The sequence below is a fragment of the Lupinus angustifolius genome, chromosome LG11 (assembly GCF_001865875.1).
Source record: "Lupinus angustifolius cultivar Tanjil chromosome LG11, LupAngTanjil_v1.0, whole genome shotgun sequence".
Lineage (NCBI taxonomy): Eukaryota > Viridiplantae > Streptophyta > Magnoliopsida > Fabales > Fabaceae > Lupinus > Lupinus angustifolius.
In genome coordinates, this window is record NC_032019.1 from 18,101,580 (window position 1) to 18,129,455 (window position 27,876).

General features: G+C 31.5%; 2 protein-coding genes across 2 annotated transcripts; one reads left to right on the forward strand and one right to left on the reverse strand.

The window, feature by feature from the left end:
* On the forward strand, positions 16,125–17,735 carry LOC109361207 (RING-H2 finger protein ATL16-like). Its single transcript, XM_019606582.1, has one exon. It carries the CDS (start codon positions 16,586–16,588, stop codon positions 17,648–17,650), a length of 1,065 nt encoding a protein of 354 aa, XP_019462127.1. The 5' UTR covers positions 16,125–16,585; the 3' UTR covers positions 17,651–17,735.
* Positions 22,547–25,095, reverse strand: LOC109361208 (CASP-like protein 5B3). The gene is made up of 3 exons (XM_019606583.1): positions 24,534–25,095; positions 23,081–23,213; positions 22,547–22,974 (listed from the first exon to the last, which is right to left on the reverse strand). Exons 1-3 carry the CDS (start codon positions 24,662–24,664, stop codon positions 22,780–22,782), a joined length of 459 nt encoding a protein of 152 aa, XP_019462128.1. The 5' UTR covers positions 24,665–25,095; the 3' UTR covers positions 22,547–22,779.

Here is a 27,876-nt window from a genome sequence, read left to right on the forward strand (position 1 = left end):
CCTTTAACGAGAAAAAACATGTGTATTTAAGTGTTAGATATTTATGGAACGGCAAGTGAACCGTATTGTTCAAGTAATAAAATCAGGTAAAGTATCGAAATATCGTCCTCAGGGAGCAGAGTAGATTTACACTAATTCCTACCAGAATGAACTAAGCAACTATTTACAAGAATTGGTTTGAAAATTTAACATTGGTTTTGTAAAAAGATTAAATTGAAATAAAAGTTTAACTATGAAATTAAAAGAGTAGGGATCGAAATTCATCATTCTTTCATTTTTGACATTCATAGATTCAATTCCAAACAACTTGTGAAGTTACTAATTTTGATGCACATTTTTGATAAATCATTTACATCAATTCCTTGAATGTAAAATTCTTAGATAATCACCCAAATATCAATTTCTTGGATAATTGACTGATTAACTAGCATTAAAGTTAATGTAAAAGCAATTCATACATCATTGTCTATTCCTGAAACAATGATACATGAAGGAAGATCATCTAGGTCCAATATCTCAGTTAAACTTCAACTCAAGAACAAGAATTCAGTAGCTAATTAAACTCAAGCAATAAAAATGGGATAAACTTCCCAAAATCACATAACAATTACATTAGAATTGAATCCAGGAGTACAAGGTAAGAAGATTACATTTCAAATCCTAACAATGAAGATCTAGTCACTCATCCTCGCTATTACAATGCTCGACTCATGAAAGTGTACAAGAAAATCGGATTTAGAGTTGTTCCCACGACTTCTATCGTCTTTCCTCGTGTTTTTTCTCTCAAATTTCGTGCCAAAAGCTTTGGAAAAGTGATTGCATAACTCCCTCTGACTTCTGAAACCATCCATATCAGTTCCAACTCCCAAATCCTCGCCCAAACTAGAGATTCTCGCTTAGGCGAGAAAATAAGAGACTTCCAGACCTGAGCACCTCACTTGGGCGAGGATCAGGCAGAGCAACCAGGTCTTTTTAGCTCCATTTGTCGCTTGAGCGACAGTCCCTCGCTTGGGTTGGGGACAATAGTGATTTCTCGTGATTTTCCTCCTATTTGTGGCTTAGGCGAGACTTGTAGTGTTCCGAAACCTCAGTCTTCTTCTTTTTCTCATTTTTTCCTTATTTCTTAACCTGAAATAACATAAACACACATAAATTCCTACACATAATAAGATTGACTAAGTTATCAGGAATCGCACGCAATTACAGCATAAATGCGCATTAGGTGTCCCAAATTCACATACATTGCATTAACAATTTCACACTTAATATTAAGTTCAAGGGATACTTTTAGAATCTGATTCATATAAGTAGGTCAAAACTTAAAGGACACTTTTATGATTAAAAATGTTATGGATAAAATTAAAACATTCTCATCATTTCTTAATTTATTGATCATTCATGAATAGGATGGGTATTAGAGATAATTTTTTATTTTAAAATCTCCTCTATTACAAATAGATATAATGTAAAGTCGCCTATACGGTTTTATAACATGGAAATATAAATTTTTAGTAATAATAAAATAGGGTTAAAATAAATTATTAGCTGCCGATAAGATTTTTTACTAGAAATTTAAGTTTTGCATTAAAATTACATATTCAATATAAAAATTATATGGATCTCTGGTGTGGGTCGTATGAGCATGGGCTTGTCTTTCTGGATCGAATTTTCTGTAAGTCTAATCGATCAAAGCACTAGCATTCCAGTTTATTAATTAATTATATATGGATTAATCAGATATAGTTATATTTCTATACATGTATACTTGTAATAAAATTTCAAATAACTAAATATTCAAATTTATAATTGTTTCATATTCTATTACGTTGTTATTTAAAAGCAAAACAGAAGTACTAAAAATGAAAAAAAAAACTACTACTATAAATCCATTATAATGCAATACATAGTATTAGGTAATTATTCAACCAATCTATCCAAATCCAAGTAGAGAAAAATTATACTGATATCAAAATAATGTTTAATGTGGGCTCATAAATTTGAGTAAAATCTATAGTTTAGCAACTTCATTGGAGTTTAATTTAACTCATGCAAGTTGATAATTTTTGGTACATCAGAATAGGAAAAAAACTAATCAGAGAGATTCATATCTAAAATTACCACTGCTCATCCAGAAGAAACTCCCATGAATAGAGTCATGATGATGACCATTTTCCAAGTTTTCCCGTATAATTTGCCAAAGAGTTGGCCTCTCTCAGAATAAAGTGTACCTGGGCAACTCAATTGTGCACTAGCAACTCACGAATACCCTCCACCACTATTCATAACTGATGCATATAAACTTCTAACCTTTAAGTAATAATATTTATTGTCTACAAACGGCCACACTAAAAAACAATCGTTAACCATTATTCCAAGCCACCATGTGGAGTTCATATTCAATAGTCATAAACTCTGCTAAAATAACAGTACCAATTTGAAAACTAGATGAGAAATCTCTTGGTTACGAATCACGTCACCTTCACCAATGGTATTAGCTCCCACCGAACAACTGTACAAAAAATAACAGACACAGTAAAATATTTCAATAAAAATTGTGTGCATTGCTTCCAGAATAATGTTAAAAATTATCGAGTGTACTAGTAGAGTAGGATTTTCAACCATCACAAGTCCACTCATCTGCAAAGAGGGATAATTTTTGTCTAACTTTGTTTAACTTGCACGTAATGATAGAGCAATTATTTTGGACCTTTTGTTCTTAAAAAAAATTCCTAACCTAGAAAATAAAAATTATGAAGTAATGTCTATAAGTAGGTCAGGTTGTAACATGCACATACCCTTGTTGTGTTGGCCAATTTTGGATGTGAAGTTAAAGATTATGTTAACCGGTGCCTAACTTTGTCACAGTAATTGAAACTCAATAAAATTGATGTATCTGGATCTATCTTATTACTATGCATATATGTTTTGTCCGTCAAATTGATATGTTAACTAATCTTTGAAAATAATATGAGCATGTAGATATGGTGTTGTTTGCTAACTGCAAAAGGTCAACAACCTGTTCACTTTTCCAAACACTTGTTAGCCATCATGCATAACTAACAGCATATATAGACTAAGAATAAATAAAATATAATATACGTGAGTATGAGTGTCTTAATTTTAGAGGTTATTATATTAATAATAGTTAAAGGGAAAGAAAGAAAAAAATGAATTTGAAAAGAAAGAAATTTTTTAATTGATTAATACAATGGGTAATCGATTATCAAGAGATGAGAGAAGATAGTGGAACAACTGAATAATACTCTACACCTTTTTCATTTCACGCACAATGCCTTTTATAATAAACATAAGGGTCTGTTTAATCGATTATACAAACTATTAATCGACTAACGAAACTACTTATAATCGACTAACTAGCTAAATGAATTACATTGTTCTCAACACTCTCCCTTAATTCATACTAGCTAGATTATAGACTCCAAGCTTATGTCTAAGTTTTTCAAACCTTCTCTTCTTCAATGGCTTAGTTAGAATATGTGCAACTTGCCATTCAAATTTGCAAAATTCAAGTTTTAATCTTCCTCTACTCACTTGATCTCAAAGAAAATGGAATCTTGTCACAATGTGCTTACTTCTCCCATGTGCTACTAGATTTTTAGCCATGTTTATTGTTGATTTGTTATCAACCATCAGCTGCATACTTTTCTCTTCATCCTTTAGCTTTAATTCTCCAAGTAATTTCTCCAACCATAGAGCTTGGCAAGCAGCCATACAAGCAGCAATATATTATGCTTCACATGAGAACAAAGCAACCACATCTTGTTTCTTTGAACACCAAGAGATTGGAGCACTACCAAGCATGAACATATAGCATGTTGTCTATTTCTATCACTTTTGTCTTCACACTAGTCTGCATCACTAAATCCAAGCATATTGTGATTGGTGTTGTTGGCTTTGGAAGGAAGCATTAACCCATGTTCAATTGTTCCTTTTACATATTTGAGTATCCTCTTGGATGCAAGTAGGTTAGATTTCCTTGATGACTCCATATATCCACTCACCAATCCTACTCCAAATGCAATATCCGGCCTTATGTTGCAAACCTACCTAAGACACCCTATCATTTCTCAATAAAGTGTCTTGTCCACACTTGAATCTTCTCCAAGTTCATCAGATGCAGTACTTGCTTCAATGGGAGTGGAAATTGAGTTGCAGACACTCATTTGAAATCTTTCCAACACATCAGAGGTGTATTTCGTTTGATGCATGAAAATTCCAGCCTTGGTTCTTATAAATTCTATCCCAATGAAGTAGGATATATTTTCCAAGTCACTTATCTCAAATTTAGCTTTCATATCTTCCTTGAATTCACAGATTTCTTCGACTTTGCTGTCTGTTATTAACATATCATCCATATATAGACAAACTATTAGCAACTCATTCATGTTTGAGCCTCTAATGTAAACTTCATGCTCAGTTGTGCACTTAACAAAACCAAGCTGCAACAAGAACCCATCTATTCTTTTATTCCAAACCCTTGGGGCCTGTTTGAGACCATAAAGGGTCTTATGCAATTTGTACACCAAGTTTTCCTTGCCTTCAACCTCAAAACCAGGTGGCTAAGTGATACAGACTTCCTCTTCTAGTGGTCCATTTAGGAAGGCAGATTTGACATCCTTCTGATGTATGTGCCAGCCATGATAGCTTGCTAGGGAGACCACTAATCTTATGGTTTCTAATCTTGCAACAAGAGCAAACACTTCATCATAGTCTAGGCCTTGTTTTTGTAAGAAACCTTTTGCTACGAGCCTTGCCTAGTACTTGACCACTTCTCCTTTAGGATTTTTCTTGACTTTGTACACCCATCTTATAGAAATTGCATTCTTGTCTGTTGGTAATTGAGTAAGTTGCCATGTCTGGTTCTTCTTAATAGATCTGAGCTCTTCTTTCATAGCATCCAACCAATGACTTTACTTTAATGCTTCATCAAATTTTACAGGTTCCATCTCTGCTAGCAAGGCCATGTGGACCAATTCCCCTTCTATAGTGATTTTTGAGTCTGAAGAAACTTCATAATCACCCATTCTAGATGGAGGTTGCCTCACTCTATGGTACCTTCTTTCAGTTTGAGTTTCTGTAGCAACTGGTTGTTGCTCAACTTCATCACCAAGATACATCAAAGCATTTCTTCCTTGCTCACCATCTTTGTCATTCCAATCCCAACATTGTGACTCATCAACCTTCATATCTCTGCTTAACATTGTCTTTTGGTTTAGAGGATTGTACACTCTATATGCACCTTTAGAATGGTATCCAAGAAGAACCAATTTTTCATCTTTATCATCTAGCTTCTTTCTCTATACTTGAGGAACATGTTTACATCAGATACTTCCAAAGATTATAAGATGGCTAAAACTTGGTTTCAAACCCGACCAGGCTTCTTCAGGAGTAATGTCACCAAGTCTCTTTGTAGAACATTTATTCAGAATATACACAGTCGCTGAGATAGCTTTTCCCCAAAACTTCTTGGGCATCTTCTTTGTTTTGAGCATGCTCCTAGCCATATTCAGGATAGTTCTATTATCCCTTTCTGTAGTGCCATTATGTTGTGGTGTATAGGGTGCAATCACTTCATGGATCAATCCTTCTTTCTCACAATATTCACTCCATTCAACTGAGGTGTATTCTCCACCACCATCAGTTCTTAGAGACTTCAATTTCTGCTCTTTTTGTCTTTCTACTTGAGTCTTAAAGTTGAGAAAGATGAGAAACACATCACTCTATCTTTTGAAGAGATACACCCACGCCTTCCTTATAAAATCATCTATGAAAGTCACAAAGTATTTGTTGTCCCCTAGTGAATTCTCCTCAAAAGGCCCACACACATTAAAATACACCAACTCAAGTAGCCTTGTCATTTTAGTTGGAATGTAAGCAGCAAATGAGTTTCTTATATGCTTACTTGCAAGACAAACATCACATAACTCACTAGGAGTTTTGATAGGAGGCAAACCAGCTACAACTCCAATCCTGCTCAGGAAATCTAAGCCTTTGAAGTTCAAGTGACCATACCTTTGATCCAATATCCAACTTTCATGAGCAGCCTTAGACATCCAGCATTTGTGATTGTCTATTTGAGTCCCAACCTTGAAAGTTCTATTGCTAGATAAGGGTACTTTCATAATCAGATTCTTGTCACTATCAAACACCTTCAACCTTCTATCTTCCATCAGCATTGTATACCCTTTCTCAAGGAATTAACCGACCAAGACTCAATAAGTTGCTTTTCATCTTGGGCACATACAAGACATTGTGGATACAAGAGTGTTTGCCAGCTTTTCTCTGAATTGAAATATCTCTAATCCCCTCAGCTTCAATGGAACTATCATCTGCAAACTTCATCTTGCTATTGGCAGTCTCATCCAGATTCATAAACCATTCCTTATGACCAGTCATATGAATTAAGCAGCATGTGTCAAGGTATCAACAATCATTCTTGACATCCTCCTTTTCTGTTGTGTCCATAAGGAGTATTTGCTCTTCATCTCGCTCACCCTCTTGAGCCATTCTTGCTTCAGCTTCAGCTCAACCACTGTCATGCTTGAATCTACACTCAGACGCATAATGGTCAAAGTTCTTGCACTTGAAGCATTGAATATTCCTCTTGTCAAGCTTCTTCTTATTTCTCTTGAAAGCTTGATCCTGCATATTGGATTTATGTAAGGAGGTTGAACCAAACTCTTGTTTGGTTGCTTCATACCCTTTTTCTTTATCATTCTTCCATCTGCCTTTCAATTTCTTTTGGAAATTTTCCTAGCCAGTGTACTTCTTACTGAACTTGGCTTGGAGGGCTTGCTTAGAATCGCTATATTGGCTTCTTTCTTTGATTCTTTTCTCATGTGCCTCCAATGAGCTCTGCAACTCCTCTATCTTGAACACTTCAAGATCCTTTGATTCTTCTATTGCAACCACAATATGATCAAACTTGTAGGACGATGTTCTCAGCACCTTTTCAACCACCGATTGATCTCTCATCACCTCACCTCACCTCTTCATTAGATTTGTCAAGGATCTAATCTTGGTGAAGTATTCTGATATGGTGTCACCCTCCTTCATTTGCAACAATTCATACTCCCTTCTCAAGGTCTGCAACTTCACTTTCTTAACCTTTTTAGTTCCTACATAACTTTTTTCAAGATTGTCCCAAGCCTCCTTTATTATTTTGACATTGGCAACCTTCTCAAAGTTGGATTCATCCATGCATTGATGGATCATGCACAAGGCTTTGCAGTCTCTTTTCCAGCATTCTATGAAAGTGGATCTCTATGCTTCAATGGCATCCTCACCAACTGATTGGTATTCATTCTACACTATCTCAATAACTTCTTGATAGCCAAACAAAACCCTCGTCTACACATTCCACCTTTCATAGTTCCTTCCATCAAGAGTTGGTAGTGTCATAGTGAATCCACTATTGTTTACCATGAGAAGGTTGTTCTGGTTTTCTTCCTTCTTTTTACAGACCCAAGATCAAGAAAAAACAAAAGCTCTAGATACCATTGTTGAAGGGAAAGAAAGAAAGAAATGAATTTGAAAAGAAAGAAAATTTTTAATCGACTAAGACAATGGGTAATCAATTATCGAGATATAAGAGAAGATAGTTGAACAACTAAATAATATTTCGCACCTTTTTCATTTCAAGCATAGTGCCTTTTATAACATAAATAACGGTCTGTTTAATCGATCATACAATCTATTAATCGATTAACGAAATTACTTATAATCGATTAACTAGTTAGATGAATTACATTATTCTCAATAATAATCACATTTTATTCTTTTTCAAAAACTTACTCTAGATATTTCAAGTGATGGATAGATAGATTTATATGATGATAAATTGATGAGAATTTTAAGTTGATGTACTTCTTGATATTACAATTATTCAAAGAGAAAGAGGTAAGAACTTTTTATATTATTACATCGAGGTGAAAACATGTCGATTCCAGTTTAGCTAGGTTGAGCTCGACTCATAAAGATTTGACTCGAGTCGATTTTTTATCTGAGTTCAATGCTAACTATATTTTAAGCTCAGTTTATGAACTTTCAAATGAATTAATGAGCTCAAATTTATATTGTTTATCAACTCAAATGATAATCATTGACATAAATACACTTATGTGTATATATAGACATATAAAATGAGAAATAAACTTTTAAATGATTTTGTAAGAAACTTTCAATTTTATTATATATGTATATCATATTCATATATTTAATATGAAAAGTATATTTTATATAATAATTATAAAATGTTTGCTATGTATCTATATTATGTGTGTATGTTTATATATTGAAGATGTATAGTTGTCTATAAATGTTTATATATATATATATATATATTTTGTATATAAATAATTGATGAAGCTTATGAACCTAGCAAAACATATTATACTTGGCTCATTTATTTAATGAGCTAAATTTTTAGTTCAAGTTTAATCATTTTACTCATGACTCAAGTTTATTGAACTAAATAACGAATCAAGTTTCAAATAAATATAAATATATTATATCCAATTCATTGTTGTCCTTCTAGTAATAGTCATTGAATTCAAATTTAACGCCTCAGTTGTAATGGACGTAATAGTTTCCACCATATTCGTCAGCCATTATTAATCTAATTAATCTAATATAAGAATATACTCACAATTAATTTCTTATTTTTAAATATGATTGCTTTGTATATTTAAATAATACAATGATAGTAAGTAATATATATTAAAAAAAATAAGGATTTTATCCGTTATATTATTTAAGGATGGATTCATTATTGTCATCTAATAGGTAATAAATTATTCTAGTAACTAATATATATTCAAAAACTGTTATAATGGTTTATCTCATAATGAGAATTGCATAAAATTGGGAAATCGCAAATAATTTAAATAAATTATAAATACAAAAAATTATGACATTATTCTTGTCCATATATGGAGATGCCAAAATTTAGAACAATTTTACATTAAAAATGAATTACGACAAATACATAATAAAAATGAAGACATTATTTTTCTACACTCATATACTAATGGTAACTTCTCATCATTATATTCTAGGAGGGGTGTTTTCTCTTCTACAAATGATGAAATAAATAACATGATCAATCCATAATTCTTGTACTCTCACATAGTAATTGCAATCTCTAATAATTGTGTTCGAGGGGGTGAGTTTACTCTTGTGCAAATGCTGAAACAATCATGATGCAAAAATTTATATGATGAAAAAATTATATTTATCAAGAAAAGAAAAATTGAAAGAGTATACAAAGGAAACATTGAAAGAATATAAAAATAAAACTAGATGTGTGAGTGAGTTTGAAGTTTAAGATGACAGATTTTTGAACAAAATATGTGATAATAATAAACACACTAGGGAGAAAATTTAACATACATTATTGACAAAAACGATTATGATGCAAAAATTTATATGATGAAGAAATTATATCTATCAACAGAAGAAAATTTGAAAGAGTCTACAAAGAAATAAAAAATTGGAAAATTACATAATATATCTATCAAAGACAATAATTAAAAGAATAGAAAATTATTGAGTGATTTTGAGAGTATAAGATGATAGATTTGTTGAATAAAATATATGAAACTTATATGATGAAGAAATTATATCTACCACAAATAAAGAAAAAAATTGAAAGAATATAAAAATAAAATCACACATGTGAGTTGGTTTACAGAGTTGATGATGATAAGTTTGTTGATCACAATTTGAGAAATAGTATAAAGTATATCTACCGACTATCAACAAAGACATAAATTATAAAACTATAGAAAATCGTTCATGTGAAATGAAAAATTGAAATAGTATAAAGTATATCTATCAACAAAGACGGTAATTAAAACAATAGAAAATCATACATGTGAGTGAGTTTGAGAGTCGAAGATGATAGATTTGTTGAATAAAATTTGTGAAATTATATGATGAAGAAATTATATCTACCACAAATGAGAAAAATTGAAAGTGTATAAAAATAAAATTATACATCTGACTGATCTGAGTTGGTTTGAGAGTTGAAGATCATAAATTTGTTGAACACAATTTGAGAAATAGTATAAAGTATATTTACCAATAAAGACAAATTAAAAGAATAGAAAATCATACATGTGAGAAGAATAGAAAATCACAGCTATGAGTGAGTTTGAGAGTTGAAGATGGTAGATGTGTTGAGAAAGGAAGAAACACCATAAAGAAACGGCAACCGAAACAAATGTGAGAAAAAATGCACAACGTTTTGTTTCTCCTTTATTATTTATTTAATGAAGTATTATGTTCAGATTTTTTAAACAAATAGCAAAGGGTAGTTTTGATATTGTGTGTAAGGTTGTATAGTAAGAGATAATGAGTTTTTGGAGGGAAAACTTTCCATGAGATATTGACATGTGTCCCTAACTAATATGGCAAAAGTAAACTTTGCATGAGGTGTCGACATGTGTTCCTAGCTGATGTGACAAGAGTTTTTTTTTTATATAGTAAATAGATTTCCATATATTTTCATTTTCATTCTTTAAAAATACAACAATAGTTAAGTATTAATTTCATTAGGTGATGTCGGTTACCTACGGTATATCAAATTTATGATATTCTTATCAAGTTCATTTTGAGTAAGTCTTACAATAATAATATAAACAATGACAAATCATTATGTATGTGTACTCGGGCACACATATATATGGTAACTATGCTATAGATTAATATAAAATCTTATAATAACTATATAAAGAATGACAAACCATCACATATCTGTACTCAGCCACAACATATATATGGTAACTATGCTATAGATTAATACTTGCATGCAATACAGCAAGAATTAATTCATTCACCTAATCAACTTGAATAAACTATTTCTACACACATGTTTATGAAGGTAGATTATTGGAGGAAAGAAAATGAGACCAGAGAACATGTGAGAGGAACAATAAAGAGAAAGAAAAGGATGAGAAAATGAGTAGATTTTTATGTTGTTTAGAGAAATGAAGAAGAAAGAGAAGAAAATAGATAATGATATTATGTGTAAAAGACAAAACTATCTTTAAATAATAATGAATAAGTATTATTATATTAGTGAGGGCTAGGGCTAAAATTGTTGTTTCATTGAATTTTGCTCTCTTCATTCATTTTCTTCTCATCTTTGGGAAGAATTACTTTTTATCTCCTCCACCCCTCTTTCTCCTCTTCCAAATGTTGACAAACCCAACTTCTTTCCCTTAGGAAGACATAAAAGATAAATAAACTAATATTATGAAGTTTAATTAACTAAATACATCAAAACATGAATTTTTTTTCTAGACATAGCATGGGTATTCAAATGTTTATGCCTACATCTTGGAAACTATAAACAACATGCCTTGGATTAGTGTTCAACATTTTTTTACTAATAATTCTATTATTGGGAGTGAAAAACCCCACACTATTATAATACTTATATAATATCAATGTAAAGATTTATATACAATGATTATATTATTTAGCATTTATTTATATTACTTTTTTAAAGAGCTAACAATGATTGATTAAAAATAAATATCAAACGATGGACTATAGTGTATAAAATTTTTATATTATGATTAGAAACCTATTTTTCTCTATATAATATACATTACCATTGAATTACCCTATTTCAAGTATGTAACAAATGCACGCAGTCAAACATATGTGTTCAGCATTATATGGAAGCATTGCTTCAATCAAAGCTAAAAAGTCGCTGCATAATTCTGCAATGAGAACATGAGAAAAATTGAACAGTGACTGAAATTTCCAACAGTTTTGGGAATTTTTATTAAAGATATATGTTAGGTTATTTTGGAAGATGATAGTTGGTTAGAAAGTGAGGAATTAGCAAGTTAGGTTTATGTTAGTTATTTGCTTTACAAGCTTTCTTTTCATTCTTTTCTAAAATAAGTCATATTGATTCACTTCTTATTCAATCAATTCAATTCATCCAATGAGAATATTATCAATATTTGTTTCTCATTCTTCTTTCTTTAAGCTTTCTTTTATACACTTTTTGATTCATCAAGAAGCTTTCTTTTCATGGCTCTTACCATATTTTAACATGGTATCAGAGTATAATTATCTTTTGATAGCTTCCGCTTATGGTTCCATGAAGGATTTCATGGAAAACTTCAACAACCAAGAACATGGTGGTGTTTTTTTTTTCCATCTCAATGACCTTCGTTAGTATTATCTTGCTTCTAATAGGTGACAATGCTGCATGTGGCAAGACTATCTTGATTTCTTTGATTGCTCCAGCGTTGTTCTTCAGCATCCAATGTTTCTTTTCAACATATGGCCCTAAATTCTTCATTATCAACTTCTTCATCGACCTTCAAATTCAGATCAAAAGAGTTTGTTTTTGGTCAAGAATTCTTTTCAAGTGCATAAGCTAGCTTCTTGATATCTTCAAGCTCTTCAAGAATGGATTACCATGACCAATTTATCCTATACAATATTACATCTTTTTCTTATTCTTCATCGTTTACCCCTCTTTCTTTTTCATCATAGAAGCATCTCATTAGGATCAAGATTCTGATCCGTTCTCTCTCTTTCATCATCAATGGTTGGTTCGCTTCTGTCCATGATGGTTAAGCTCAGATATAACTTATGTCATGAATGGTTAAGCATTGGATGGGTAGCTTTTGTCCATAGTAGTTAAGCAAAGATATAGCTTCTGCTATGGGTGGTTAAACGTTTGATGATATAGCTTCTGTCATGGGTGGTTAAGCGTTGTTATTACTTCAAATCAATTCCAAGCTGGAGAGTAAAATGATAGGTTATTTTGGAAGATGATAGTTGGTTAGAAAGTGAGAAATTAGCAAGTCAGGTTTATGTTAGTTATTTGCTTTACAAACTGTCTTTTCATTCTTTTCTCTTGTATAAAATAAGTCTTATTGACTCACTTCTTATTCAATTCATTCCATGAGAATATTATCAATCTTTGCTTCTCATTTTTCTTTCTTTAAGCTTCTTTAAGCTTTCTTTTATACACTTATTGATTCATCAAGAAACTTTCTTTTCATGGCTCTTACCATATTTTAACAATTTTGTCCAAAAGTTACGGGAAATTTCTTTGGGCAGACGCTAAAAATGCCCTCAGTCCTCAACCTTTTGACTATGGATACCAAACACTTTTTTGAAAGTTTGAAGAATAAAAAATGTTAATGTAAGAATTTTTTATATTTTTATTATATAATTTTTTATTTATATTTATTTATTATTGACTCTTAAATATAATTTAGATGAATAAATGGTAAATCGTATTTTGACTGGTGTACATAAATTTTTACCCCATAAATTGTATAAATATTACACTGAACTTGAAAGACTGTCTGTATTTTCTTACCTAACTCCATCTGTTTCTACTTATTGTTAACAAGCAAAAATATGAGTGCGGTGGCTGGGCTTGAAGTAAATAAGGTGAATCAAAATAAAACCTTCAATTTTGAATACATCTTAAATATAAAGTGCTGCATGTCTAGCTAGTAGATAGAAGTAAGAGTCGGAGAGAGATAGAGTAAAAAGATCAAAAGGATAAAGTGGTAATAAAGAGTACAAGATAATGTTTATATGGGCTTATAACTAGATTAATATGATGTATATAATTAAAATTTAACAACTTATTTAACAACAAAACACATTATTTTTATCATTCATTTATCTGTCTTCTAGAGTTTGTGTCGGTTCTGTGCCTTTTCTTTTTATATGGAAGATATGTAGCAGTATCACTGCACACGGATTTGACTTTACTATAAAGTATGGTATCAGATTCAGGAAACACTAGAATTTTCCCCCATTGTTTATACCACTAGGCTTATTTTTCTTTTCGGCAAAGCTTTTCAAATAAAAATAGGAGAGGCAAAAATATTGTGCATATCAAAGTCAACACATATTTTATCAGTGGTCAGGCCTGTGATTAAGGACTCGATGGTTGGATGCATGTGGAGTGTGAGACTTTCATCCTTTATCATTGTTCATGATTGAAAGAGGGTGTATCTAATTGGAAGCTAATCAATGGTTCTTTTTCAGGCCATTAGCCCTCTAATTAGACATTCCAATATTCCATCTTTCATTAACTTCATTCATTAAGCTTCTATTCCTAATAATTTATACCTTCCACGCCTAAATTCTAAAATTAATAAGAGTATAATATTTATATATTATCGATATAATTTTTGACACGATTAATATATCATTCATAAGTATTATATTTATTTAAGACACAATAATAATTAACATATAAATGGTGGGTGGTATGTTGATAATATAAACGATTTTTATATTGTAGTGCATAAACTATTTTTGCAATTAATAGTTGTTGTAACCCAAATTTCAATGGATGATCGGGTTTAGCATCTTAAGATGGTATAGAACACAATTTCAACATGTGCCAAATTAAGTTGTTGGTATATTTTTTACCTTCAAAACATAGAAAACTTTATCTTATGCCTAATTTGGACAATATGGTTATTAAACCACACTTTTAAGCTCGACAGTCAATTAATGATTAATTAAAATGAAACCACACATAATTAGTGATTTTATGACCGTTGATTAAAATTCCATATTCAAGTAGGATAAAATTGATTTTGGGACTTCTAAAAAATGTGATTTTTGTGATAAAATATTTTAATTATTTTATAAAGTCATAAAAATTAATTATTTCACTCTATAAAATAATAAAATTGAGCAAAACATTTTTTTTAGCCAAAATTCATTGAGTGGTATTTACTACAGTGCTCATTTCGACCCTTTTCATATTTTATTATCATTATTATTTTTATCTTTGTAAGAAAATAATAAGGATAAAATTAGGTATTTACAACAATGTTTTTCATGATTGCTAACTTTTACCATTTTCATGATTGCTAACTTTTACCATCAATCTTGAGTTCAAACTTTCTATTCATAGTGTTCTATTCTCTTGTAGAGCCATTTTATATTCATGGATAAAATAATATATGTATTTGTAGTGTAATAATTTTTATGTTGTTAGGTCATTATTCAACATTTATATAATTATTGATTCTTAAATAAAAGTAATATACAAAAATGATGAATGATATATCGACGATATAAAATTCTTGAGATGGGCAATAATATTAAACTCATTAGTCTATATTCATATTCATAATGCACAGAGCTACTGTTTACATGCTACCATGTCACACTGTAGACTATATATGTTAAGCAGTAACGGATCTTGAATAATGTGCTCATACTGATATTAATAGTATCTATCAGTATTTATATAAAATATGCAACCATTTTCTTTATATGCATTCAAATTTCTTCCGATTAGAATAAGATTATTTGTATGGACTATTCATACGTGTTGATCTATAATTCTATATGCACAAAGGTAACATCCATGATTTTGAAAATCTGCTTTAATGCTACATTAAAGGTTTGAGCGTACTACTAGAAAAAAAAGGTGCGAAGAAAGGGGTACAAGAATTATAATTGCAAATGTGTACTCTCCTTGATGCCCTACAAAATGGGGTATCCAATATTTGAAGTCTCTTTTAAGGACACAACGAAGTTATTTGTAGGCTCCTTGATCAATTATGATGAAGTCCTTCAAATAGCATTGCATAAGACCTCAAAAATACAAACTTTAGGTTCAATTCATTTATCAATTAATGAATGCCAATTGCAATAAACACATGGTACATTGGTTAAGCTTTTGGTCCTTTTCAACCACTATCATTATTAATAGACCACCACTACTTTCTACAAAAACCTCCAAATTTTAAATTGGACCTTACACTTTTGTTACATATATACTATTGGAATAGTTACCATGACACTTGAACAATTTTCTAGCCAAACTTCTATGAGAAACTCACCAACTAGGTGCACTCTCTTAGTTCAACAAAGATATATGATATCTCATATCATGTCCTAAATATTCGGGTCAATGATAATGAAGCAAAAACAACAACAATAATAAATAATGTTTAAATTTTTTAATCAGCATGACATGTTTTCATATGCCTAAAATACATATAAAATATGGTATGAGACAATAGATTTTCCTCTTACCTAACACTCCACCCTCCACCATTAATAGAGAAAACAGGTTTTGACAACAATTTCATTGTATTTCAAGCCCTTAATTTCTTGTCCCTTACACCATCTCATTTAAACACCACCTGATTTTCCTCTCTTCTCCACACCATAGCCTCCATTTTTCATGGTCTAGTGGTCTTCAAATCTTCCTCACAATTCACTCTTCATTCATTCAAAACTAGCTCTTATCTCTATTTAACAACAACCACCATGTACTGGATACCCTGACTCATTAAATTTGTCACAACCATTTTCCTTCTTTTTTCACTTTCTCTTCTTCATATAAGTCATATATTGTCTACCCCCAAGTACTATTACACATGCCATAAACTTTCCAGGAAAGTGCCATTTATTTTCTGCCCAAAACTCTTCCATTGCTAAGTACTATTCATGTCTTGTGTTTATTATATTATTATCACATGTTATATGTTCAAGATCTGAGATAACCCACTTGGCTGCATTTCCTATACCATATCTGAATATGGATCTTGTAAGGAAAAGATATTTGATCCATTTGTCACAACATGAAGCACATTCTCCAATCACAAGTCAAGAGAGTTCTACAATCTTTCACCCTCTCATGCATCATTCTAGCACAAGTTTCCCAATCATAGCAATAGCTATAATAGGAATACTTGCCACAGCTTTCTTGCTTGTGAGTTACTACATCTTTGTGATCAAGTGCTGCCTCAATTGGCACAGCATTGATCTTCTAAGACGCTTCTCTCCATCGACGAGGCGCGAAGATCCATCACCTACATACTCACCAGCTACCGAACCTCGAGGACTAAATGATGCAATGATTAGATTAATCCCATTGATTCAATACAAGACCAAACAAGAAGGTGGTACTACTAGTAGTAGTAGTAATAGAGAGTTTGGAGAAAGAAGCATTTGTGAATGTTCTGTTTGCTTGAATGAGTTTCAAGAAGATGAGAGGCTTAGGATTATACCAAATTGCAGCCATGTATTTCACATTGATTGCATAGATGTTTGGCTTCAGAACAACGCTAACTGTCCACTTTGTAGAACAAGCATTTCTTTAACAAGCAGATTCCAAATTGATCAGCTTCTAACCAGAAACACCACTTTTTCTATCCCTCAAGATCAAAACCCCAACATTGGTGGTGATGAAGATTTTGTAGTGATTGAATTAGGCAATGATGATAATAATGATAGAGGCCAAAACAATGCTTTGGAGTTACCACCAACATGTCCTATTATTAGTCAATCACCAAGGAGATTATTGAAAGGGAGGAAGCTGCATAATAAAGTGATAAGCATGGGAGATGAGTGTATTGATATTAGAGCCTATGAACAGTTTTCAGTGCAACCTATAAGGAGGTCTTTTTCAATGGACTCATCAGGGGATAGACACTTGTATTTGACAGTTCAAGAAGCATTGCAGCAGAATAAGCAAGTTATTAATGAGGTTAGCTCAATTGAAGGATGCAGTGGTAGTGGTAGAGCCAAGAGATCATTCTTTTCCTTTGGACATCTTAGTAGATCCAGAAGTTCTGTCCAACCTGTTTATTTGGAACCTTGAAATTTCTCTTTTGTCCTCCCTTGTTTCACTTTGTTCAAGTTTCTTGGAATTTTATTTTAGGAGATAGAGAAATAACTTTAAACAATATTTTCATTTACTGGATAAGGATAAGGCTGCATACATCTAATCTCGTCAAGTCTGATTATGTGAGAGTTTTGTATACTAAATTATTCTTATTTATGACTTGTGAGATAAAGATATTAGATGTATAAATAGATAGTAAAATTGCACGACAAATATATTCAATTGGTTGTATTATTATCTAAACATAATTTCTTTTGATATAAGTTTTTAAGTTTTTTTATTTATTTGATGCCATGTTGAGATTGAAGTATGGTCCATTTTAGTTCAAATAACATTGTTTTTTTCTATAGGTGGGTAGTTGGAACCCGAGTCTCCTTTCTTAACCTGAACAGTTGTTAATCTTAGGATACAAATACTTAAGTCACTATTTATAATTGCATGTTTAAAGAAAAAGTAGAATGGAAATAAATGTCACCTTCTTATGATTTAATTTACTTACTTACATGATGGTAGGAGTGGTTTGCATACCTAGAAAAGGTCTGTCATCATTTGGAGGATATAATGTTATCCTTTTTCAGCCTATTAGTGTGAGAGTGGTATAGAATGTGTGGGCATATAGGGGATTTTGTCTACCAGTAATTAGCCTTATTCCTAACCATCGTCTGATATTAACCAATTCTAACGTAACAAACATGGAGCTATGATTATGAGCATCATTGATGAAATCATCACATCTTAGCTTTCTAAAGAAAAAGGTTCCCCTTATGAATCAATTAAGTTATTCCATGTCTTATTCTAGAAATATCAAAAGTAAATATAAGGAGATTTGGTTTTAAAGAAAAGTGATACTTATATATTGAACAGAGATTATATGTCCTAAAGTTTGTCATAATTCTCTGTCTCAACCAATTAAATATTTTCAAAAAAAAAATTAAATACAAAGATAATTTTTTTATATTATTTACTAAAATTTGTTTGACTCAGAATAAAAAATTGGGATAGACTTAGAGATAAGTAATTCCTATTTATGAAGTAGCCTGAAATGAAACAAAATCAAACTAGAAAGTGGACCATTTACCAAAAAGGAGAATCCAAGGGTGAATAAAGTTGATACATAATTGATTTTTTTTTTAAGAGAGGGGTCCTTTTCCATTGATAAATAGTGTACAACCACCAAAATTATATTTACATCACCACTGTAACTGTGTGTGTTGTAATGCTGGTAGATGGAAGGAAAAGTTTGGTCATATTTGGTTGGGTAGGTGATTCATTTTTGTTCCACAGTTTCACCTGTTTCCAGCTTGTAGGAATGAATCGTTAATTTATGGTTTAATATTTTATAAAACTAATAAAAGAACAGCCAATTTTATAGGTTGCAGTAGTTGGGTGCACATATGCTGTCCAGTTGGACATGGGTTCCTGATAGGTAAGCCCGAATTGGACAGATTTGTTGTCTAAATATCTCTCTTCCGATGATAAATATTTGAACATTTTAAGTAACATGACATGACATCTTTGTTCTCCTATTTGTTATGATTTCAGAAGTTGTGTTCCACACACACCTCATATATCTCACGAATGAAAACATGTGATTTCAGCAAACCTTAATTCATTATTCTCTATTTCAATGGAGATTATTGTTGAAGATGAAGGAGAGAAAATTAATATTAGATAATTCTAATTAATGGTTCATGTTCTTCGAAGTTACTAGTTTGAGTAAAAGTGTCTAATTGATGATGGTTGACAATTGATGGATCAAACTAGTGGGGTGTTGTTAATACTCTTCCCTCTCACTTCATGGGTAGTTTCCGTGAAAGTAGAGGAATTATTTTCTCCAATAACTTATCTTAAACTCTTGTATAAATAGAGACACTCATGCATTAGAAAAACATCTTATTCATTCCATTTTTTGTTATCTCATGAATAGAAATATAAAGAGAAAATTATAGAAGCACTAGTGGTAGAGTAAAGAAAACGTAGTATCAAGGAAGGAAATGAGCGTATAAAGGGAAGTGTTGTGCAATGACTCATATATGTGGATAACAACACTACAGTTATGGGCTTGGGATGTAAAGGGTTGGGGTAGAGGGTTATATATATTTATGTTATATAAACATAATGTAACAAGGAGATGAATAATCAAACACTAATCCTACTTTTCTAATAATATATAGTGGTAGCAGCTCAACGCTTCCGGGACGTAGGCACAATTGGCCGAACCTCGTTACTAAATCTCTTGTGTTATTCTCTTGTTTTCTGTATTTTTTTACTATTTGATTATTCGCTTATTCCCAACAGGAAGGCGAAGAGGTGAAACAAAAGTAACCAGAAAGACAATAAGGAAGTGCATAAAGGGAAACACAAATGGAATCAGTTATTCATTACTATATTCTTTTATCACATGCAAATATCATAATATCAAGGTTTCTTAAATTAAGAGGTTCTTATGAACCATTAAAGACTCATAAAAGTTATTAAAAGTCTAACAATTGGTAATTTGGTATCACAACATCAGGTTAGGGACATTATGCTTGTGTTTCTGGAATTGAATCATGAATACATTAAAATGGAACCAAAAACTTATTGCTACGAAATGAAGTAATTATGAATTATTCTCTTTTGGTTCAATCTGGTTAATTATTTCAATAAAAGTTGTAACATTTTCTTAATTTTCGTAATATTATTATCTGTCTGAAAATGTTAATTACAATTAAAGTTATGATACATATTTTGATCACCCAAATGTGGATCATTACATATAATTAAGATTATGATGTCATAAGGATAATAAATTGGGTTTGTTCATTAATTATAACACATATTTTGAATCACTGCATGTATTTTTTTTGTATTGACTATAGTACTATACTGTTACGTATTAGTGTGTTAGTGTGTACTGTGTACTATTTCAAATAATTTTAATGGTTAGTTTATAAAATGTTCTTAACTGTCAGAATCAAATATTCAAATGTATAACAAATATCAAATTTGGGCATAAATTTTTTTGATATGATATTTTTATTTCAGATTTCAGCTTTAAAGCAACTTTTTATTTTATCCTTTGGTTTCATTTCATATTGTATCTTTAATTTGTGCATAAATTGTACTCAATTGGTGGCATCAACTGTTGCTACAGCTATTGAATGAATTTTACTTATCCAAAAAAAGCAGCAGAAGGGTACTGGGTTTCAGTGACGTTGGGTAAGACTTATGGTTTTGGACTATGTTTCAATTGAACTGGTGTGATGTCCAATGACCCAAGTGCATTCCCACTCTCCCCTAACCCAATGACCCAAGTGGCTTCATTAGCAGCAGAAGGGTAGTTAGTATTTCGGAGGATAATGATTTTCAATTTCCATTATATTTTTTACTTTGGATATTATTTGGATATTTTGATTTATACTTATAATTTTATCATATTTTATGTGTTTTTTATTATTTTATACACGTATCCTTGAACGTATCGTATCCTATGATAAAATTATGATAAATATAGGATACGATACGTTCAAGGATACGTGTATAAAATAATAAAAAACACATAAAATATGATAAAATTATAAGTATAAATCAAAATATCCAAATAATATCCAAAGTAAAAAATATAATGGAAATTGAAAATCATTGTCCTCCAAAATTAAAAACTAGAAAATATAGTAGAATAATTTATAAAATTGCTTATTGTTTAGCCCTAGAAATAGAAATAGTATCAATTTCATCTCCTCCTTGACAGCGATGTTGTGGATCGGAGAGTCGATATGGTGGACCGGCTATCGGAGGGTCGATGCGGTGTGATAGTATGTTGGTAGGAGTTTTTGTGACCTTTAAATAAGTTGATGTTTATTGAAAACGAATCTATCTTATCCTATTTTATTGAAAACGAATCTATATTATTCTATATTTTATTAAAAATGAATATGATACTTGTTTTAAAATTTATTTATTTTATTTTATTATTTTTTGGATACTCTATTGATACGTATCCTTCACAAATCTGAGCATATCCATGTCGGATACGTATTAGACACCGACATGCGAGGGTGTTCAACAAATCCACCATGAAAGCAATGAGTTCAATATTTTCTACCAAAGAAATAATAATTTAATACTGACTTAGTGGTGTTCCTTTAAGCAAACTTCAGCATCAAGGTACGCCACTTAGGCACTTAGTGCCAATGTTTCCAGAGCCACAATTTCGGATAAATTGAGGAGCAAAAAGGTCAAACCACTACTTTTAAAATCTAAACACTTATTTTAGTATGTTGCTGATCTGTCTAGAACCAAAAAAAGTTACATTCCATATGCTCAATACTGTGCACATTTTGTGGGGAATCTGAATATTTATGTTGCAGTACCATGTGAAATGTGTACTTTCTACAGTCATTAGTTGTAACACATTGGCCACTAGCCAAAGTATTATTCTGCAGGGAACATGGGGTCATTCAAGACATGATGTTTCTCATGGATAAGAATATATTAATGTTTCAACTTTACTCCTCTCATATTTGACATTTGTTAAGCGAACTAATAATCAAAATGTCCTAATGTAGAAAATCAGCTTAAACCAAGTTGTATTTTACATTGTTCAAGACAATTCCTCAGTACTTATGTGATTCACCACATCAAATTTTTTTGTAGGGAGGATTTCAACAGCAAATTACATCAAATTTTGGTTAGTGTTCTAAACCTCACCAAAGCTTGAATTCTTTAGACGATGACGGATTCCGCAATAACATCACTATCATCAGCCCTATTCAGGCATCAAATAGATGCTTGTGTGAGGTAATATAAGAGGGGGGACCATCTCACAAAAGCATCTACTAACAACCCCAGTTTCCTGTAAACATACAAGTTCTGATCTTCTAGTCATAGGATCAGTAAATCAACATAACATGCTGGTAGACTAATTTCTTCGAACGGCAAAATCAAATGTACATTTTTATCTTTCTTTTTACAATCTGCTGTTATCCCAGTTCCGGTTGAAATGAAGGGATCAAATTCAATGTATAAAGTTCTACTCTAATTCCTTTCCTGTTGACACTCAGAAAACTTTCATAACGTGACCCTCTCTGGGATGAGAGAATTCTGGCGGAATATATAGTCTGCTACCCTGCAGCTAATAACCAGAGCATTATTAAGGACGAAATTGAAATCGGTATCCAGCTTAAGAAGGCCAACACAACTGAAATCTGATACTTTTGGCACTCCTCTCCGAAATGGCAGTGTCCAAGATCATGAAAGTACAAAACTGTGATGGCAGCAGAGGAAGAAGCTGCTGCTAGAGACAGCATTGACGTTACCTGTTGACGGTGGTCACGAAGATTAGTAAACAAAATCGTAACTTCAGAAATCTTAGTGTATGTAACAAAGCAATTACAAAGAGTGAAGGTTTCCGCAGAGGCTAACCCAATCTCCAACTACGAAGAGGCTAACTAGTACAGGATTGTGGAGGACCTTCTTTCTCAACAAGGCATATGCATCCAATAAAGCAAGCACAAAACTCCAAATGACTTGTAAACCCATTGAAGCTATCAAGTAGCTGCAATACCAATGGAACAACCAGCATTAAGTTATTCATATCATATTGATGAACATCACTAGTAACATATTGTTAGTAAAACATTTCATTACATATGTTGTCTTCATCATTATGTGGGAAAAAACATGAACATAGACATCAACAAAAAGCAAAGTTGATATAATGGAATTCTGTCGCACTGCATCGGGGTTATATCAAAGACCTCCCTTGGCCAATAACACCCTTCTCCATCTTGCCTACATGCCTAATTCCCTGCTCAACTGAGCTGAACTCATCTTAATCAGAACTCCACTGTCAGTTCAGTCACCATTTGTATGGAGAGCCAGAGCTCCCATTGGCATTTTCAGTCTCAATTCTTAGAATCATGACATGCACTGATTAAGAAATGGAGCTTAAATTAAATAACAACATGAAGAATTTGTACTTTTTAAGTAGTAATTATGATATAAAAGTAATATTCATAGGCTTTAGGGGTAGGATAAAGACGTAAATGGAGGGAGTGTCATGTGAACATGTCTACCACTGAATCTGGCCAAAGCCGAACTAAGATACACACAGCATGCCTACTTAGTAATCTGTTGCCACAAATCAATTATCACTCATAGTTCTATGTTCTGTGATGAACACATGTTTTTTCAGTAGGCAAGTCAATATGATGGATCTAGGTGAAGCGACGCGGGTTGGAATCCTAGTGACACCATCAAATAGTCGAAAGACTTCCATTTGAAGGGAAACACTTTCATGTGGAGGACACGCTTTTTGGGTAATCAAGTCGAGATATGGTGTCAATTCACTTATTGTGGTTTCCCATTAAATCCAAGGAAGAATGTCACAGCCCATGAAAAAGATATCCGAAGTTCTCAGACTCCACAAACTAACAAAGATGATATTCCAATTCTCATCATCCTCACAACTGTGTACCCTTCTATTCCTTTCCTTCTGTTAGACATCTATACTCAGAAGCAGATTATGCTAATCCAACAAATCATAAGGTTGTTTATTTACTTGTTCTTGTGGAGAGTTGGAGAACTAAATCAATATGGCAAACAACTCACAATTGAACTTTCATACAAGATACATTTGTTTCAGTCACATCAAAATTATGATTCACATCTATAATCTATCATATGCAGATGTAGGCTTCATGGATATCAAAGTTTCCAACTACACCAAAATTAATAACAAGAAAATCACAGTTATATTGCTATGCATACATCCAAATAGTTATATTTAGAGAATATGACATACCTGCAAAAAATTCACACCAAAGGAGATAAATGCATGAATTTATATTCCAAGAAAAGCAAAATGTTTAATTACCAAAAGGCAGTGAAGTTAAAAAAACTGGGAGTTGTAGCCATGGAGGCAATTGACCCAGCAGCAAAAATGAATTGTGACATCCTCAGAACCAAACCAAGAAAAGTGCCTGGTGTTCCCTGGAAATTCTTCATCTTTCTGACAAAATCAATTAACACCTGAGATTCTTAATGGTCAAAGTTCAACAACCCATGTCCAGATTTGAGTCAAAAGTGAAGAAAAAGTCACCATAGAACCCAAAGACAGGACCTATAACATCCAAAGAAACAGGAAAACAAGGGTAAGAGATGGAGACCCAGAAAGGAAAAGGAGACAAATTTGAAGATGCTAAGGGAAATTAGAATCTGGGGTGTGCAAAAAACAACCAACTAAAGAGGGTGAAAAGGGAAAGTCCAAAGGGCAAAACAAGACAAAGAGAAAAGGAAGTGAAGACATTACATAAGAGGAACAAAGTTAAGGTTAGGAACAGTCAAAAGTGTAGCCAAACAGAAGTAAACTAACAACTTTGGTTGCTTGTAATTGCATGATGCTCCTTCTGACGCAATGAAAGTGAGTGTTCAATCACGCGTCCCTAATAGCGTGCAAGTTATTATTATTCCATTAAAGAAAAGAAGGGTGGTGTGGACCTACTTCACTGAAATGCTGTATCTATTCACGAATTTATGATGATATATTAAAATTTAAATATTAAATATTTTTATGACCTATCAAAAGTTATGATACATGGAGTAACATAAATTATGGGAGAGCAACTGTAGTCTCCTCATATTACATACTTATACTTTTGTATCTCACAATTCTCACCCGTGAAGAAATTCCCAATTATGAACGAATTGGAATTTTTTTTGATATAATTAAGTATTTATCACTTAATCTTTTGATGTGTTTATCTCAGCTAATAAATATCATTTGAGAATTCAACATTTAATTTTAACTAAGTATGATACATGATGATATAGTTGGGTTTTACACGTCTAATTAGTTAAAAAAAATACAAAACTAATTCCAATACTTCTTATGGGTTAAGTTAACCATTTCCTAGTATAAAATAGTGTAAAATATTTATACTGTCATTATAAATATTTATATATAATTATTATATCAATGAATGTTTTTTTTAAGACGTAATGATGATTACATATCCATATTATCTATAATAATCATAAACTTCTAAATATTAATTATATTCTTTTTCACAATACATCATTATTCTTCTATGTATTTTTTATTTTTATATTTTCTTCTTCAATTCTATATTTAATTAATTTTCTTACATCTTTGGTCTCTATTAAGTTTTTATGTAATATTTTTTATATTAAATCATTTTTCTTTAAAGAAAATAACAAAAAAATGATACATATTAAAAAAATAAGAATATGGGTCGATAAGTATGAAGTGTCGAACGACACGTTAATGATAATAAATACAAAAATTATAACATAAAGTACATATAATAAAAAATATTATAATTCTCTAAAATATGACAGTCTGGAAATAACATATTATGTTTCCTCTACACAATATGACTTATTATTCTTCACCTTTATTTATTTAGGAATGTGGTGATAGGGTTATCGATTTTGAATTAAAAAATCAGTCAATTTGAAAGTAGATCTGAATTAAAGTATCAAATAAGATCTGAACAATTACTTGGAAGTTTGGTATTAATCGCTTGGGTTTTTTATTTTTTCTTCCCTATCTAAAATAAAAATAGTAGTTATAATTGTTATATTGAATTATATTTTAAATAATTAAATAAAAATTAAATGGTTAATCCATCTAAGATCGTCCATCAAAACGAAATGAATGAAAAAATAAATAGAAAAAAAATGTATACAATATATAAAATTTATACATTATCATTACATCATCTGTTGTTCATATTTAATATTATTAACTTTCGAAAAAAAGTAATTCAAATGATAAACAATATAATTTTTTATAAGCGATATGTAATGAATATATAAATCTTTATATTCCCGATGCATATATATTATAATCAGATAAATACAGAATCTCATGTATACAGGAAATACAATTTCAATTAAATGTCTAACTTTAGAGTATAAATAACAGAATAAAAGTAAGATATGTTGTTGGTTTTATGACTGAATCCGAAATTGATCTCACCTTTAAGAAACTAATTTAAAATGACCCAAAAAATTAAGGGTTTGATTCAGTTTTGTTTTTATTTGAGAATAAATGATGATTTTATTTTTTACTGGTTTTGTGTGAACATGCACTACTTTTGTTTTGAATGGTCGATGGGGTAGTTTTTTTATATTCTTTTGTAACTTTCTCCTGCAAAATTTAGATGTAACCAAACCATAAGAAGAAATGAATGTTCATTAGTTACCTCCGATTAATATTTTGTATCTATTTTATATACATACTTCATCTCTCATAAAAATAATAAATGTTATTTTAAGATGAAATTGTTTTGCTCAATATGCCATGTATCATTTTCTTTTTGTCACGAGTATTGTATGTTTTATATTTGGCTTCATTAATGTATTGAGACCAAATGTTGTGTCATTTTAAGTTTGATATGTGTCTATAAATGTTTGGATATTTCACATTTGACCTCAAAACAAATTTTTTTTGGTTATTACAATTTTTTTAAATATTTGTAGTATTTTACTACAAGTATTATTAACAGAATGTATATAAAGTTAGAAACTTTATAATCAAATCTGTAGCTTTTAAACTTCAACAATATTGAATATAATATTTCCCAATTCAAATTTCTTATTTTTCATTTCTTAAAAATGTCCACTAATTCTCGTTAAGAATCCTCATATTTTTTGTTAATGACTTTTTTATTAAAACTGTCAATGATTGAACCTAATCAAGATAAAGCTTCCATGCAACTTGATCGAGCCAAAGTAAAGATTGACCGAGTCAAACTCAAAATTCACTAAACAACACCACCACATGACTGAGGGAAAATCAACCTTGACCTAGGAATTATGGCTCGTGACCGATGGAATAAGGAACCCATGCAAAACAGTGCATCGCCATCGACGCATCAGCTTGAGGCACTGCATAACGCTTTAACCGTAGCACACAGGCCTTGGTGTATAAATTTCGACTGAGGCGCCAAGGGCATGATGCATCAAGCCTGACCGAATTCTCCCGGTCAGGGTGCACCGAGGCTGCCTGGGCATAGCACATCCAACCTGGGCTTACTAGTTCTAGCATGGGCACACTAGTCATGACCGATAGGTCCTTGGCCATGGCGCATCAGTTTTTTATGGCCTGAGCATCTTTGGTTTTGCTTCTAGATGTTTCTTAGAAGAAGTTTGTTATAGGTTGTTATGAGCCAATTTGGCTTCTAGAATAGTTG

What these genes read in the sequence shown, in the direction of transcription:
- LOC109361207 (XM_019606582.1), top strand. Translation starts at nt 16,586, where the DNA reads ATGGATCTTGTAAGGAAAAGATATTTGATCCATTTGTCACAACATGAA.
- LOC109361208 (XM_019606583.1), bottom strand. Translation starts at nt 24,664, where the DNA reads ATGAAGAATTTCCAGGGAACACCAGGCACTTTTCTTGGTTTGGTTCTG. An exon ending in TTTAACTTCACTGCCTTTTG is followed by an intron (nt 23,214 to 24,533) that starts GTAATTAAACAT and finishes TTGGTATTGCAG; the next exon opens with CTACTTGATAGCTTCAATGG. An exon ending in TCTTCGTAGTTGGAGATTGG is followed by an intron (nt 22,975 to 23,080) that starts GTTAGCCTCTGC and finishes CACCGTCAACAG; the next exon opens with GTAACGTCAATGCTGTCTCT.